At 43.9% G+C, this 15416-nt stretch overlaps 1 protein-coding gene across 3 annotated transcripts in view; it reads right to left on the bottom strand.

Moving 5' to 3' along the window:
* Window positions 1-1050: 1050 nt before the first annotated feature.
* Stx3 (syntaxin 3) overlaps window positions 1051-15416 on the bottom strand; it is a 43192-nt gene continuing 28826 nt past the window's right edge. For 2 of the 3 annotated variants that reach the window (XM_048788908.1, XM_048788907.1), the window contains 8 exons: window positions 14697-14796; window positions 12946-13020; window positions 11527-11594; window positions 10365-10473; window positions 9440-9513; window positions 9135-9269; window positions 7205-7315; window positions 1051-2808 (listed from right to left, as the gene is read on the bottom strand). In XM_048788908.1, coding sequence (XP_048644865.1) covers window positions 2569-2808; window positions 7205-7315; window positions 9135-9269; window positions 9440-9513; window positions 10365-10473; window positions 11527-11594; window positions 12946-13020; window positions 14697-14796 — 912 coding nt within the window. In that variant the 3' untranslated portion in view covers window positions 1051-2568. Of the gene's footprint in view, window positions 2809-5321; window positions 5434-7204; window positions 7316-9134; window positions 9270-9439; window positions 9514-10364; window positions 10474-11526; window positions 11595-12945; window positions 13021-14696; window positions 14797-15416 lie in introns of all 3 variants that reach the window. The other variant, XM_015478006.2, reaches the window with a different exon arrangement.

Raw genomic sequence — 15416 nt, 5'->3', positions numbered from 1 at the left:
GGTGTAGCTGATGAGGAGTCTGCAGTGAAGTGATGACCCCACAAAGGTGGGGGAGAAGGATTGGAAATGCCACGAAGATCCATCTGTGAGGGCAGAAGGAAATAACAGAAGAATGGAGGGGAAAAATCATAGATTGTAGAACATGGTATTTTATTTTCAAATAACTCCCTCTTCAGTAGGGGTAAGACAGTATTCACAAGGTTATACTATCTTATCCTAACCCCAGTTCAGGGTCCACCTAATGCAAGAGCTAATTCTTTCTCATTCTGCCATTCCCAGACACCAAGGCTCAATTTTTACAGCAGGAATCAACAATTTGACCTGTACAAAGCATTCTGCTCCCAGGTGCAGTTATGGGACAGATTTCTGCCTCCTTTCTTCCTTGCTCTCCCACTGACTGCTACCAGCTCCACTCATTTTTATCTGAAACATCCTTTTCCTTAGTTTACTCTTTACCTATTCTAGCACCTCATCACACACAGATTAGGGAAACTGGCAACAAACAGTGAATGCTCCCGAACACAAGAGTGTTTAGTGAAAGCAGACCTGACCCTCCTCCCCGATGACAGCTCACCTTTTTCAGGAAAATATGCTCCCAATGGTGGAAGCCAAGATGATCACAAGGATAACACAGCAGATCATGATCATGATCTTCTTCTGCTCATCCAGACAAGGAAAGAAAAAGCACATGAGCAATGACATCACTGTGAAGGAGATAGTTCTGACTAAAGGAAGACTGGTGCCTCTGAACATGGAGGAGGGTACAAAGGGAAAAGGAGCAGCAGAAGGGAAGAGTGATGGATCTGGCTTCTGGAACCCGGAGTGTTCACAGAAAAATAGCAAGGTGCTCTGAACGAATGAACAAATTCTTTTGTGGGCAGGACCTCAACTCTGAAACTCAAGTGCAGTTACACTGCATTCTTTGGGAGTGAAGCCACTTTCAAAAAATTGAACTTTCTAAACCACCAGAGTCCCAAAACCTGAACAGAAACCACCACATGGTGGCACCAGATCACCAAGTGTTTGCAGGGAGATGAGAGACAGAACTGATTTGCAATCATTAGAAAGTAATTTATTTTTAAATTAGCAATAAAATAATCAAATTTACATTTAAAAAATACAAAAACCCTTCATGTGTTGCATTCCAAACTTTAAGCCCCAGGCCTCAGTCTCAGATGACAGTAAAGGCCTGAGATTACAGCCTGTCTTCTAACATCATAGCCATGGGGAGAAAGGCATCCCTGTGGCTCTGTCTGAGTGCTGGGTAGTGAGAAGTGAGGAGCCTTTGCACAGGAAGCTAATAGGCAGTGCCTGGATCAGGGTGCTTTCTCTTCCTTAGAAAGCATTACTGTCAAAGCTGAAATACAGCTAGTACCCAAAATCAGGGAGACTGACAGGGATCTAAGGGGCTACCTACAGCTTAGCAGTCACTACACGAAAATTTCCTGGCTGTTGCTTCCTCTGTGACAAGAACTGGGGAAAACAAAGAACCTGTCAAGCTCATTCACCCAGTAGCAGGTAGTCTCCGGTCTCTCCCAACTAACTCCATCTAAGACAGGACATCCCATAGGTCATGTGGATTGCTGTGGGATGTTCTCAGGGAAAGCCTAGTGGAGGCAGCAGATAGGGAGAGGTGTCAAACCATTACACCTGTACCTGCTGCACAGAAACCAGAAATCAACTCAGTCCTCAGTCTGAATATCTCATTTGATTCTCCCAGTTCTCTTCTAGAAAACAACTTTGTTGATGACATAAGATGATCATATTTCTACAATGATTCATTTGCAGGTAAACAAAAGCAACTTATCTAATTTTTAGTCTAGCTCAAAAAAAATTTTTTTTTTTAATTTTTGAGGTCATAGTATCTTTCTTTTCTAGTTTCCTATTTCCTGAGAAACAGACACATATATATGTACATGCATCTCACATACACACTTTTAAAAATACACCTGAACACATGAGTGACTGAACACTCAGGCTCATGAAACCTTTTCAGAGTCTGAGACTCTAGCACCTTGTCCCCAGCCCAATTTTAAATCCCTGGTTAATTTTGGCCTCAGGGCAACAGCTTCACAAAGAGTCACTCCAAAGGTGAAAAGCCAGTTTCCAAAATTCATAGGGAAACAAATATTCCAAATCCTCAGCCTTTGAAAATGGCAACCTCAGATGACTATCATCTTGGTCCCTCTTTGAGTAAACATGAGAACACAACCTAGAGAAAGATCAAATTGGCCCCCAGGTTGATCTTATTAAAAGCTTAATTTGAAGTTGAATTTCAAGCAAGTCAACTTTTTGGACCAAAATGGCATCTGCCAGTCACTCATGTTTTCAGGACCGACAGGACTGGCATCCTGCCATGCAGAAGTCTCCCATCTAAACCCTATTGTTGCCAAATTTAGAAGAATCCATCTGCTTTGTTAAAGATACTCCCCTAGAAAAATACACTGTAATTTCTGGGAGTATACTCCATGAGGTAGAAGATGCAGCACCTTGGGATAGTCTCACATGGGATTTCCAAGGTGCAAGGCATAATTTGACACACCACAGAAGGGAAAAATCTGGGTCAGTTCATATGGTCCAGGAGGAAAGGTACTTCAGTTGCTGGGGCAGGAGTTGGTTTTGAGGAGAACTTGGGGTTGCATCAGGTAGGTTAGATTCCTCCAGGGCTAGATTGATTGCTGAGTCAGGTCCAAGGATGGTTACAAGGAAACAAAGGAACGGGTTCCCTTTGCTCTCAGGAAGGCCATTCAGACTCCATTCCCATCTGAAGATAAAGGTGGTCCCACCAGGCTGGAGTGAAATCAGGTTCTAAGAGAGGCGGGGAGAGGAGCTGATCAGCGTACCACATGAGGAGGAGGAGCAACAGGAGAAACCACTCACAACCCTGGAAGGTACAATGATCAGAAGCAACTGCAAAAGAATATAAAAAATACAAAAAAAGAAAGCCAACCAACAAACCCAGATAGGGCCTGGGATTAAATATTCCACTGCAAAAGAACAAAGATCCCAACTAAGGGAGCAACAGAAAGCAAATTCTGTGGGCCTTGTATAAGTCTGTGTGAGAGAGACAGGCTGTCACAATATTGGGAAGACTTGGGTGGGGGCAATCACTGCTGGCTAAAAACATCAGTTCTCTGGCTCCCCTCTTGAATACTAGGTTCCAGAGCCTTCTGGTACTCGAATTTCTATGCCCTTTAGAAAGCAGAAGGGCAAAATGAAAAGAATATGGGAAAGTTCTAATGTCATATTATGACTGCTCCACCTTATAATCTACATAAGCTTGGCCAATTTCTTAACTTCACTGAGCTTCAAAGAGTTTCCCCATCTAAATTGGGGATATTGATAGTATCTTAGAGCTATAGCTGATGTATGTCCAGGGAGCATAGTCCCAGCTTGCCTTCATTCCCTCCTATTCAGAGACCTCGTCCCCTCAGGTGGCAAGGATGAGGGTGTCCAAACCTAGGTAATGTAAGTGTTGACTTTGTTAGGGAATATGGAATGAACCATGAGGAGCAACTTTTCAGCAAATTAGCATCTTATAGAAGGGGTTAGTCAACTAGAAACAATGTATTAGTCTCCTATCCATGAGGAGTCACCTCAAACATGATTCATTTACATTCAAGACTCCTGGAAACGGGCATGAATTTGCAAGGGGCACCATGAACTTGGAAGGCATCTATCAACCAAGGATATGGGAAGATAGCTATCACACCTTTTTTAAAAAAAAAAAAAAAAAACATCTTTTCCAATGAGATAGTTAAGATTCAGGACAAAACTCAATATCTTTACAGTCAAGAAGCCATCAAGGACTACATGGCAAATGTCAGAAAAAAGGAAAAAAAAAAACACCAATAATTAAGTGCCTCTGAGAAGCCGGTCACCTAGCTACTGTTTCTCTCTCAAGAAGAGGTATGTTTAGTGATATGATTAATAATCTGACTTTCAGACCTGCTCGTCACAAGGAAAAAAGAGGAATGAAGAAACACACTGGAACTAAGTACAAAAACACGAAGGGGCAGCTCTGGGTCTCAATAAGGAAGTATGCATCAAGTCTGAAAAATGTTTCTCTCTATTACCACAGAAACTCAACTTCTGTGAATTTACAATGAGGAAGAAATAAAAAGGGGGGAAATGTTACATAAGGTTAGTCACACTGCGTTATAACAAAAAAATCAAACTCCAATGTTGAGAAAGTGTTAACTATTTGAAAGCATATCCACAATCTCATGTTGAAGATTAGATTTACAAAGAGATTTGTGTGGGGGACGATCCTTATGATTTTGTCACTGGGCACAAATAATAGATAATATAGTTTGAACTGTATAAAACTGAGTATGTGTGTGAACATGCTACAGGGTTACTAGCAATAACATTAAAGCTATTTTCATTTGTTCTATACTTTATAGGCTTTTAAAAAAACTACACATGCTACATTTTATTCAGAAAAAAAATCTTAAAAGTCACAGAGTCTTCATAACTAGATCATTCTGTCATGCTAATTGCTACTTAATGATCAGCCCTATCTTTTAAAAACAAATTTTTAAGAAAATTAATAGCACTGATTTTAAAGTCACTCTGAAAAATTCTCTAGACTTTGTAGACAATGATAAATAGCTACCTTATTTTACAAAGACAAAGTAAAATGTAGTAAAGAATAAAGAACTCTCCTAGATCCACTATTAGCTGTGTGAACTTAGTGCTATTCAACTTTACTTCTCTTTAAGACTCAATTTCTCTAAAATGTGCACATTAGCACTACCTATCCCATGAGAGTATCCTACAGATTCAATGATCCACGGACAAGTTGTGTAGTATATTGTTTGCTACAACTCAGTACTTGGGAAATGTTAGCTATAACCTCATTCAAGATCAAACCAGTCAGCCACAAACAAAACTACAGGATCCAAACCCCAATACAAAGCTTCATTCACAGTGACGAGGATATAGAAAGCAAAGCCCAAGAGCTGTGTAGGAATTCAGTAGGAATTCAGAAGACAGACCCCAGATCCAAGACACAGACTCCCTCACATCCACCTGGGTGTTAATGGGATGCTCAGGTATGCCGGGAGACACTCAAGAGAAAACAGAAGACAGGGACAGTTTAAAGAACAGGAACAAAAGGAGACCTGACCCATCTGATGCAGCCAGATCTGAGAAGAGAATTTTAAGGAGATGAAAGTATCCACAGGCTACCAAAAGTTTTAGAAAATTCATTATGCCCAAGGACAGTCATTAGAGGAAGGAAGAGGAATGTGAAGTCCCAGGCCAGTTTCCTCATGGGAAGCCAGTTCAGAGTCCCTGAGAACCACCCCTTTACTTACATTTCAGTGCAGCAGCCCCGCAGGCCACTCATTACAGCCCAACGGAAAGTCCAATAATCAATGCTAAAATGCCCAGCAACACAACTACTATCACAATGATAATTATCAATTTCTGGAGAAGGGAATAAGACAAAAACAAATCATTATTACAGGAAAAAAAAGCAATTCATCTAAAACCCAACCCCTCTCATCTCTGATAGAAAGCATCTATCTTATCAATCCAAATTATCAGCTTACATCTCAGTAACACAGCCTTTGGGACAGGAGTCCCCTGTGTTTCTCCTTTGCTAGCAAAGCAATAAATCTTCTTTTTCCTTTTAAAAAAGAAGAAAGAAGAAAGAAGCAGCAGCAGCTTACAACTCTATATAAGGATATCAGTTAGGATATCTTAAATTACTTCTAGACTAACAATGCCAGCAGATGGAAATATGGAGCTTGTATTAGCTCTCAGTTCACACTACAGTCTTATAAATGTGGACAAATGTAGTAAGAGACACCACCATGGGGTCTCCAAGTAGCAATTATCCAAGACATAAAGTGACTAAGCATTCCTTTTTAAGGAGTATAAACACATTTTTATAGAGTCCTAATTTTTCTTTTTTAATACTAGGGATTGAACTCAGGGGCATTCAACCACTAAGTCACATCCCCAGCCCTATTTTGAATTTATCTAGAGACAGGGTCTCACTGAGTTGCTCAGTGCCTCGCCATTGCTGAGGCTGGCTTTGAACTCGAGATCCTCCTGCCTCAGCCTCCAGAGCCACTGGGATTACAGGAATGTGCCACCACACCTGGCTTAATCCTAATTTCTAACTTCTTTTCATCTGTCCCCTAAAGTCCACCTCTACCTATCAGACCCAGTATACTGAATGGGTTCATCACATAAAATAACTTCCAGCTCCCTAAGTACCAGCATAAGCAATAGATGCAGTTGGAAGAAAAGGCATTGGAGAACAAAAATATCAGAGCCCATGAGAAATAAAATTAGTAAATGGAAGAAGCTCCCCAAACTGGATACCCACACTCAATGAGTAGAGCATCTTATAAGTCCTTGAGCAGCAAAGGCCCAGAAGAGAAGGCAAACACCAAGGTTTAGTGGAAAAAGCATGATTGGGATCTGAATCTGAGACCCAGCTCCTGTATTTACTAGATGACCTGAAGCCAGTTACTTAACTTCTGGCCCTCAATTGTTTCATCTAAAAGTAGAAAAAATAGACGCCTCCACAGCTATGAGATATGTACGTAGCAATTAGCACAGTGCAAGGTATGAGACAGAGAAAAAGAAAAGTGGGCCGGGCTTGGGCTACTGGAGTGGAAGACAATGAAAAGAAAGAGTCAGAAGAACAGAAGAGGCAAGTGTAGTGTCTGAAAGGTTCATGAGCTACATCCAGGACAGGACTAGCAGCAAGACCTGGACCATGCATCTGTCCTGCAGAGCTGCCTGCTGAGCATGTTCTTGGGTAGAGAGCACGTGAGCCAGATCCATGCAAGGCACACTAGGAAGGAAGGGTGAGCAGCTAGTCTCTAGGAAAGGCTGAGGGAAGGAGGGTATGATGAGGCAAGGACAGAGCTCAAAGGCACGGGCCCAGAGACACAGGTGGGGGTGACCAGAGAGGAGAGGCAAGTACCACCAGCAGAGGATAAGGCGCTCACCCTCCGAGCTTCACTTTGATACTTGACAGCCTTTTTGGTATCTGCCACGGCCCGCTCCACAAAGCCCACTGATTGGTCCATGTTGTTCTCAATCCGGTCAATCATGGTTCCCTTTCCCCAGGTGCAAGAGGAGGCAGCAGCAGAAACAGAGACAGGAGGAGGGAAGAGAGAAAGAGCGAGAGACAGCGAACAAAATGGACCCTTCTCTGAAGGTAGCAGGAGAATCTCACCTTTCGGGCCTGACCCTGATATTTCACAGCTCTTTTAGTTTCGTCTCGTGCCTTCTCCACATGGTCCACTGTGTGCATGACATTCAACTCTATGTTATCTAACATCTCGCCCTGCAGAGAATAGACACTAGTCACACCCAGTTAACCTGTCCAGAACAGCCCTAGCCACTTAGAACCTTTAGGGAAGAGGAGCATCGAGAAACCTTGAAACTCCACCTTCTGTAGGTCACATCTTTGCATTTCCCATGTGACTACCTATACTTCGCAGCCTTGATGGGGGTCACTCATTCAAGGGACGTTCATTGAACTACTTCTCTATAACCAGCACTGTGCTGGACATGTGCAGCAGACTGTCTAGATGCCTGTTAACTACATATGAATATACTCTTGAGGGATCCCTCACCCATATCTCTCTCTCTAAATTAAGTATATGGGGAGGAGCTATATATCTCATGTTTTCAGAGTATCACCAGGGTACTGGCCTCTTCCTGGTCATTCAGACCTGAAAGTTCATTCAGCACACACTGACCTTGCTCAATATTGTAGAGTAGTGCCTGGCACACAGTAGGTATGCAATAAGTATGAGGTTGGAAACATTTGCTTTCTCCAAGAGAAATCCCCAAGTCCCTAAGGTCAGACATCGGGTTTACCCAAGCTGTTTGGGTATATCTTCCTTCCTAGATGGTTGTTTCATAATAAGATTCTCAAATGTTGCCCAACTATTACTTCCTGACATGGATGTTTGGCCATTCTGGTTAATTCCTGTGTGTCTGAGAATGGAAATTACCCTCATTTCCCCAGGACTTCCTCAGTGTAACCCCATCACGTTTGGCCCACTGTGAACAGAGCAAGGCACTTACCATCACTTGAATCTCAAACCCGTTCCTCGGCAAGGCAGTGTGGGGTGAAAAAAGAAAGTGGGGAGGAAGGGACTTGAGAAATGGTCTCAAAACCAGAAGGAGGTGGGGGTAAGAATCAGGCCCAGAGCAGAGAACTGATGTCAGAAATAGCTAGACACACTCAGGCTTCACCTAGGTTTTGCACTGTCTTCCTAAGAAGCAGTCTCCAATCCTATCCAGGTGGCAGAGCATCTGGAAATTCCTGGTAAACGTGTCACAGCACTATGACCCTGTGGCATATATATCTGTGTCCTAAGAGTTCGGGACCATCTGGTGCTGTGACACTAACCCCACATGCAGGTAATACAGAATTCAGTCCTCAGCACCCTACCAAACTCAGCACCCTGAGTTTTCCAAGATTTTCTGTTCTTATTCTTTTACTATTTTTTCCCTTATGTTTGTTCTTGTTCCTTAACAAAAAAATTGCCAAATTTTCAGAAAAACACAGGTGAAAAAAAAAAAGAACAAAATCCTCTTTAGGTTTCACTAAATTGTCACTATTAACTGGATAAAAGAACACATTTTCAACGTCATTAGTCTCACATGAGGAGACTGTTTAAGCCATCACCAAGAAGCCCTATCTCTAATTTGAAAAAAAGAAGAAGGAGGGACTGGGGTTGTGGCTCAGCACTCGCTTCGCACGTGTGAGTCTCTGGGTTCAATCCTCAGCACCACATAAAAATAAATACGTGAAATAAAGGTATTGTGTCCAACTACAACTAAAAAAAATATATTAAAAAAAAAGAAGGAAAAAAATCCTGAGGCTGGGTGAACTAGGCATTTGATATAACATATCAGACTCTGTGTCAGCTAGCAATGACTATGAAGTCAAGTAACGGACAAGAAAGATAAGGCTGAGGTGGCCCAAGGCGCCAGCATTTGATGAGAATGCGCACCTCCTTGAGCTATGGAATTCTGCTCCTGTTATGCAGTTCCCTGGTTCACCCTTCCTCACCTGACTTCCACTACGCCTTTCCTCCGCTGTTCTCAGGGGAACCTGAGCTTTCCTCTCCTTCGTCCCTGCCAGTTACCTGGTTCTCCACCAGCATGGCGATGTCCATAAACATGTCATGAAGTTCTTTAATGCTGCTCTCCAGCCTCACAATGTCCTTATGCCGACCCTCGATCTCACTGAGGGCTTGCTTGGAAATCTGCGAGTCGATGATCTGCAACAGGCCACACAGACAGGCCATCAGCCTCCCCTGCAATCAAGGCTGCCCCTGCAGCTGCCCTCATACACACCCAGGTGGGCTCCTCACATCCCCTATGTCCCTGCAACTGCAGCTTATCCTGTGTTTGCTAGACCAGGTGAAGCTTCCCAGGCCACATGACTCACCCCAGAAGTGAAGATGGCAGGGTTGCCACTCTCTAGCATCTCCTCCAGCTCCTCATCTGTTGTCTTTTTGCCAGCTTTATAACAAAAGAAGTAGAGCATCAATTTCAAGATCAAAGCACAACTCCATTTTTAAAGTTTCCTGAAAATTAAGAATCTGGTTGCTTCATTCTAAAGACCAGGATCTCTACAACACTGCCCCCAAAGCCTCGCGATGTTTTTCTTCTGATTCCTCCCCTCATCCAATCCATCCATAACAGAAATAGCAGCTCCTTTCCTAAAGTACAGATCATGGTGCTCACATCACTTCCCAGTTCAGGCTGTGTACTAACCTCATGCTCTACGCTACAGACTACAAGGCCTTCCTTACAATGTACAGTTCATGGGAAGCCTTCCCTCGACCATCTTAACCTTACACTGCCACTCCAAACACACCCTTTTTCCCAGACCCCGGATGGCCTACAACCTAAACACACATGCATGCCTGTTCATACAGTTCATCCCACTTGAAGCACACTCACCCTGCAGGGCCCTGCCTTCCATATCACAAGTTCCTAAAGGGCACAGCTTTATGCATGTCCTTATTCCTCACGGCAACCGGCACCACGCTCTTATTTCACAAATGTGCTTTGCTACTTGACAGCAAAAACGAGGGGAAGCAGGTGCGTGCTTCCCCTCTAGGATGAAAAAGTGCTGGACTCCACCGGGATAAAATGACTTGGACCTGACAACCATGTGCCACCTTTCCCAAGATGCAGGATGTGCCAATGCTGTAACATCTGCTCTGAGATTGGGCACAAAATATCAAGCAGAAGCCACAAGCAGGGGTGCTTGCTGCTTGTTCTCCTATAGTGTCACAACTTGGAATGGACAATCACATAGTAGGAAAAGAGGGAGGAGGGTCACACGCCAAACCTTAAACACATACTAATTTCAAGCTGCCGCTGGATTCGCCCTTTGCTGCGTTCACGAAAGTCCACCTGAGCCTCATTGTACTTGGTCATCACCTCCACAAACTTCCGAGAGAGGACGGAGTGCTGTGGAAACAATGTTAGATGAATATGTCCCCCGGAAGTGAGGGAGGGAAAAGGTGCACAACTGCTATAGAGCTTCTTCCCTTCCCCACCCCACCCCCCACAGCCTCGTCTACAGCAGCACTGGGCTGGGACTCAAAAGACCAAGTATGATACTTTTTTTACTTCCTAGCTTGGATCACTGGATAAGTCTACTGCTATTCCAAAGCATGGTTGCAGTATCTGTCTATCCTCCTGACCTCACATGGTAATTAAGAGGCAAAAGGAGACCATCTCTGGGAATCCTGGAGCCCTACAACTACCTGGACTAGTAGAAGTTTTCTGGCACACCCCTGGCTTGTTTTCTAAAGCTGTCAGCCTCCCTTCCCACAGGTCATGCTACCGAAGATCCTTGAGTTCTTACTTTAACTTGTCACTTCAACTTTCTTTACTTATTGGTAGATACATTCTCTAGTAGCCCGGGATGCTTCAGCTCAAACCTTCATAATAACTTTTACTCCTTGCCTACCTCTCAGAAATAAGCCTTAATTGTTTGCCTTTTGCAAAATCACCATTATCTCTATTTTATCCAAATCCACTACCACCAGGCAGATTCAGTCACGGTAAAACTGACTAGAGATTCACCAGCCTCTTGCTCTTCCTCACTTGTTTCCAGCTGGATACTTGTTCCACGGCCACTTGAATGTCATGCAGCTCCTGGAGGAATCAGATGATCCCCCAAGTTCCTGGCTCCAAACTGAACTAATGACTAACAGTCTTTTCAAAAAAGACCTCAGTTTCTTTGCCTGTGAAACAAGGAGGCACTAACATTGCTTTGGGGAGTCTTGGGAAGTTCTTAAGGCCCCCCTCAGAGAAGGAGAGTGTGAGAAAAGGGCCCAAAGGGGCTGGACTCTAGCCATGACCCCCGCTTCAACCTGGATAGTTCAACTTTAGCAGTTTTTCATATCGAGTTCCAAATAAGAATTGTAATTTTTGTTAAAAAAGACTCCACAGCTTAAGAAAAAGAAAGAAGATAAGAATTGGAGAAGATGATTGTCAGATCAGGGACAACTTTACCTGAGATTTCCGAATCCGAAGGTCTGCTGATGAGCGGACTTCATCTTCTTCAATATGCCTCTCCATGCCTGGAATGAGAAGGTGGTCATTCCGGCAATGCATCTCCTCTTCTTTCTAAGAAACATACCTCCCCCCCATGCTCACACACAACACCCATGAAGGGGGAACGACAGGGAGGAGTAATCCTCAAGGTCAGCTCATGTGAGCCACAGACCTGCTTTCATTAGCCTTTACCACACAATACCAGGTCTGAGTCTTGGTCACCAAGAGACTAACTCAAATCCTTGCCCTGCTGCTGACCAGCTCTGTGACTTTGGGAAAGTAACTTATACTCTCTTATGTTTCATTCTCTTGTTTATAAAATGACACAAATGCCAATACTAGTTGAGCATCCCTAACCTGAAATGCTTAGGAGCAGAAATGTTTTGGATTTCAGATTTTTTGGATTTTGGAATATTTGCCTGCACACAATGAGATATCTAGGGGTTAGGACACAAAATTCTTTTCTCTCTTACACACCTTATAAACACAGCCTAAAGGGTTTTACATCATATTTTTAGTACATCTGTTTTTGGACTGGGATCCTTCACATAAAGTCAGGTGTAGAATTTCTTACTTGGGTCATATCAGTGCTCAAAATGTTTCAGATTTTAGAGCATTCTGGGTTTTGGATTTTCAAATTAGGGAAGCTCAACTTGTACATTCCTCACAGGACCAACGTGAAGGCTAAATGAGAATGCACATAAAGTGCTTATTAGCACAGCGGTAGCCACACTATCATTATTATTATTTTTGGAAGCTGCTTCCAACAACCCCCTTTCCACACCCATTACAATAGTTACTGTAATTTATTTGGGGGGAAGAAATGACAAGCTACGCTCAGTGATTCTGCTTTCTCATCTGAGCAAGTGCACGTACTCACCAAGTACTTTGAGCCAGCATACAGACTGCAGCCATGGAACTGTGGAAACCCTTTGTTCCCCCAAAGAATTGGATCTATGCTCTGAAATAGGTGGTGGGCAGCAATGGGAGGTGCCCACCAAGAAACATCTGTGGACTGAATAAATCCTGTGTGTATGTATGTCTAAAATTACTACTCCAATGTCGGCTGGGTGCTGGGGAAACAGAACCAATAAGAATACACCCATGGACTGAGCAAAAGGACCAGGCCAGTAGCTGAAGCACATTCCAGCTCCCATCTCCTAACTTCAATTTTGGACTCTTTCGACTACAGTCAGGATTCAAGAGAAGGGGACTTTCTGGGGCTGCCATAGGTCACTCCAGGGACAGTGCCCAAACCATAAGCAAACATGGACAAGTGGTCACTTCATCCAGGTGACTGTCAGTTCAGAGGAGGTACATGCAGGGAGCTGAGTGGATGGTGGCAGGGGTCAGCTTGTTCCCCTGTTCCCTTCTTACTCTTTAGTTTGTTCCGGACATTGTTGGCCCTTTTCTTGATCTCGGTTGTGAGCTGCTCAAGGTCATCCTTGGTTTCTGGGTAAACAGAGGAGGTAGAAGCCATTAGAAAAGGAAGGACTAACTTCTTTTACAACCATCAGCAAAGGGTGTGGGAGCTTAGGCACCCACTGCTCTCAACAGTATCATCCTAATGTGTTTCCCAGAGTCTATCACTAGAATCAGAGAGCGTGTGTTTAGAAAGCATTTTCAGGCTGAATGCATAGCTCAACGCTAGATCCTATGCATGAAGCCCTGGGTTCAATCCCTTGCAACCCCCAAAATTAATATTTGATTAAAATAAAAGGCATTCTCCAGTTACCATTTTCCAGATGTACAGAAGAAAATACCCAGGGTTTAAGCCCCAGAATCTGCTTTTTCAACAAACCTCCCCAAGTCAGTTTTGAGAACTTTTCTTTTGGAGGAAACCACCTGGTTTATGATGAGGGCTTAATCTCACAGGGTAGGAGAGAATTCTGCGGGAATTCTAGGTGAAAGAGATATCAGTCAAGGTTCATCAACTTAGAATGAAGCAAGTATTTTTGATACACCTACTCCATGTCCAGGACTATCCTGGGATGGATGGAGCAAAATAGATGTTAGCTATAACCATTCATTCAAAAAACCGTCCTTGGCACCCCACTACAAGCTTGGAATGGGGCTAGAAACTAAGGAATCAGAAAGAAGATGTAGAATCCGCCTCCAAGGTGCTCGAAGTCTAGAGAGGGGTGGGAGCAAAATAAACTAACAGTCCTGACATACAGTTTGGAGTAGGCTGCAGTTCTGACGAGGTGGTTATAAAGGGCTCCCTGGCACAGCTAGGGATTGATAGGGATCTGGGTAAAGCTTCTAAAGATGAGGAAAGTAGGACAGAGTCTCAAAGAAGGACTAAGGGTTAACCGGGTACTGAAGGTGATTGGCATTGGAGCCCCAAGGAGCAGGCACAACATGCAAGAGGGAATAACAAATATTTGGAGAACAGAATTTAGTCTGACTAAAGTATAAGTAACATGGGAACATGCAGGGTGGGACAAAAGGTGGAGAGGAGGGCAGGAACCCGACCGGCACGACTCCCATATGCTCTGCTAAAATGTTCCAACTTTAATCTTGAGGTAATAGTCATTGAAAAAAAGTAGAGTGAAATGACAGAATTGGGCTTGCCCCCTTAAGGAACAGGAAATGGAGCCCTAAATTTTACTCTCAAAATGTATTCCCCCTACTATTAAGAGGAACAAAAGTTTGCCTCTGTGGTGGTTTAAAAAAAAAAAAAAAAAAGCTTAGGAACAGGAGTCCTGTGAAACTGAACCCTACGTGACCACCTCATGGGAAAGGTGGACTTGATCTGGTGGGATTGAGAAAGGGGGCTGGGAAAAGCATTTCAGGTGGAGGAAATAGTATAAATGAAGGCAGAGACGGGGGACAGAGCATGGGTATGTAGGAAGCAGTAAGAGTCACTGCCAGCCACAGGAGGGTCCAGCTGGGAAGCAGAGGAGAGACTGGGTAAGTGGTTCAAGAGGGACCATAAAGGGAAGAGCTGACGGCTGGGCAGTGAGAACTCAGATAAGGTAAAGAAATCAAAGAGGTGATATGATGTGGACATTAGTCCAGGGTGATGTGGACACCTCCCTGCTGTTCACAGAGGTGAGGAAAACAGGAATGCCTCTGCCCCGATGCAAAAGGTCACCACTGGGTGACTCAGCTGAGTAAACACTCACTTGGCTCTGGAATTGGTGCAGAGAGAATGATACTGTAGAGTTTCTTTGCTTCCTCCACATGCTCTGAGATCTTGTCAATGTTGAGCCGAGTCTCCTCGATCTACAATCAGAAAGACAATAGCCTTCATCATCAAAGAGAAAGACTACATCCATGGCTGAGGTGAATGCTCAGCAGCGCTTCCTGGTGACACTGTCACCTGGTGGGCTTGGGGAAGGAGATGATGACTTCAAGTCTTAGCTGCCCAGTGAGCACCCTTTCCATAGAGAGAGAAACTAGTCTCAACAGAACGGTCATTAAAAATCCATCCTCCTTCTCCCTGAAAGGGAAGTGTTCACCCCTCTTGAATGGCATGGTTCAGGCCAGAGTCAAGAAGATCAAGAAAATCCATGAGAACATCAGAGGGAAGATACCAGCAAACCTCACCAGGCAGATCCCTCCTTAGCCCAAAAAGTGAGGACAGAAAAGGGTGGGGGTGGGGAGAAGAAAAGGAAGAAGCGAAAGGGCAAGGAAAATACTTTGAGAGAGAATAAGAGGAAGAAAAAGACAGAAACAGATAAAGATAACAGATGGAGAGGGGGAGAGAAAGAGAATGAACGATGGTTGTCTCAGGAGACAGCAGAGGTTGTCCTGGGCACGGGTTCCAGTGAAAGATCTCTCAACCCGATTCCCGCAGCTGATCAGGGCTCAGAAGCTAGGACTACGGACCATTTCTGTGCATG

This window comes from Marmota marmota, unplaced genomic scaffold (genome assembly GCF_001458135.2).
Source record: "Marmota marmota marmota unplaced genomic scaffold, marMar, whole genome shotgun sequence".
NCBI lineage: Eukaryota > Metazoa > Chordata > Mammalia > Rodentia > Sciuridae > Marmota > Marmota marmota.
Note: the sequence above shows the minus strand (reverse complement) of the source record. Positions and strands in the feature narration are given on the sequence as shown.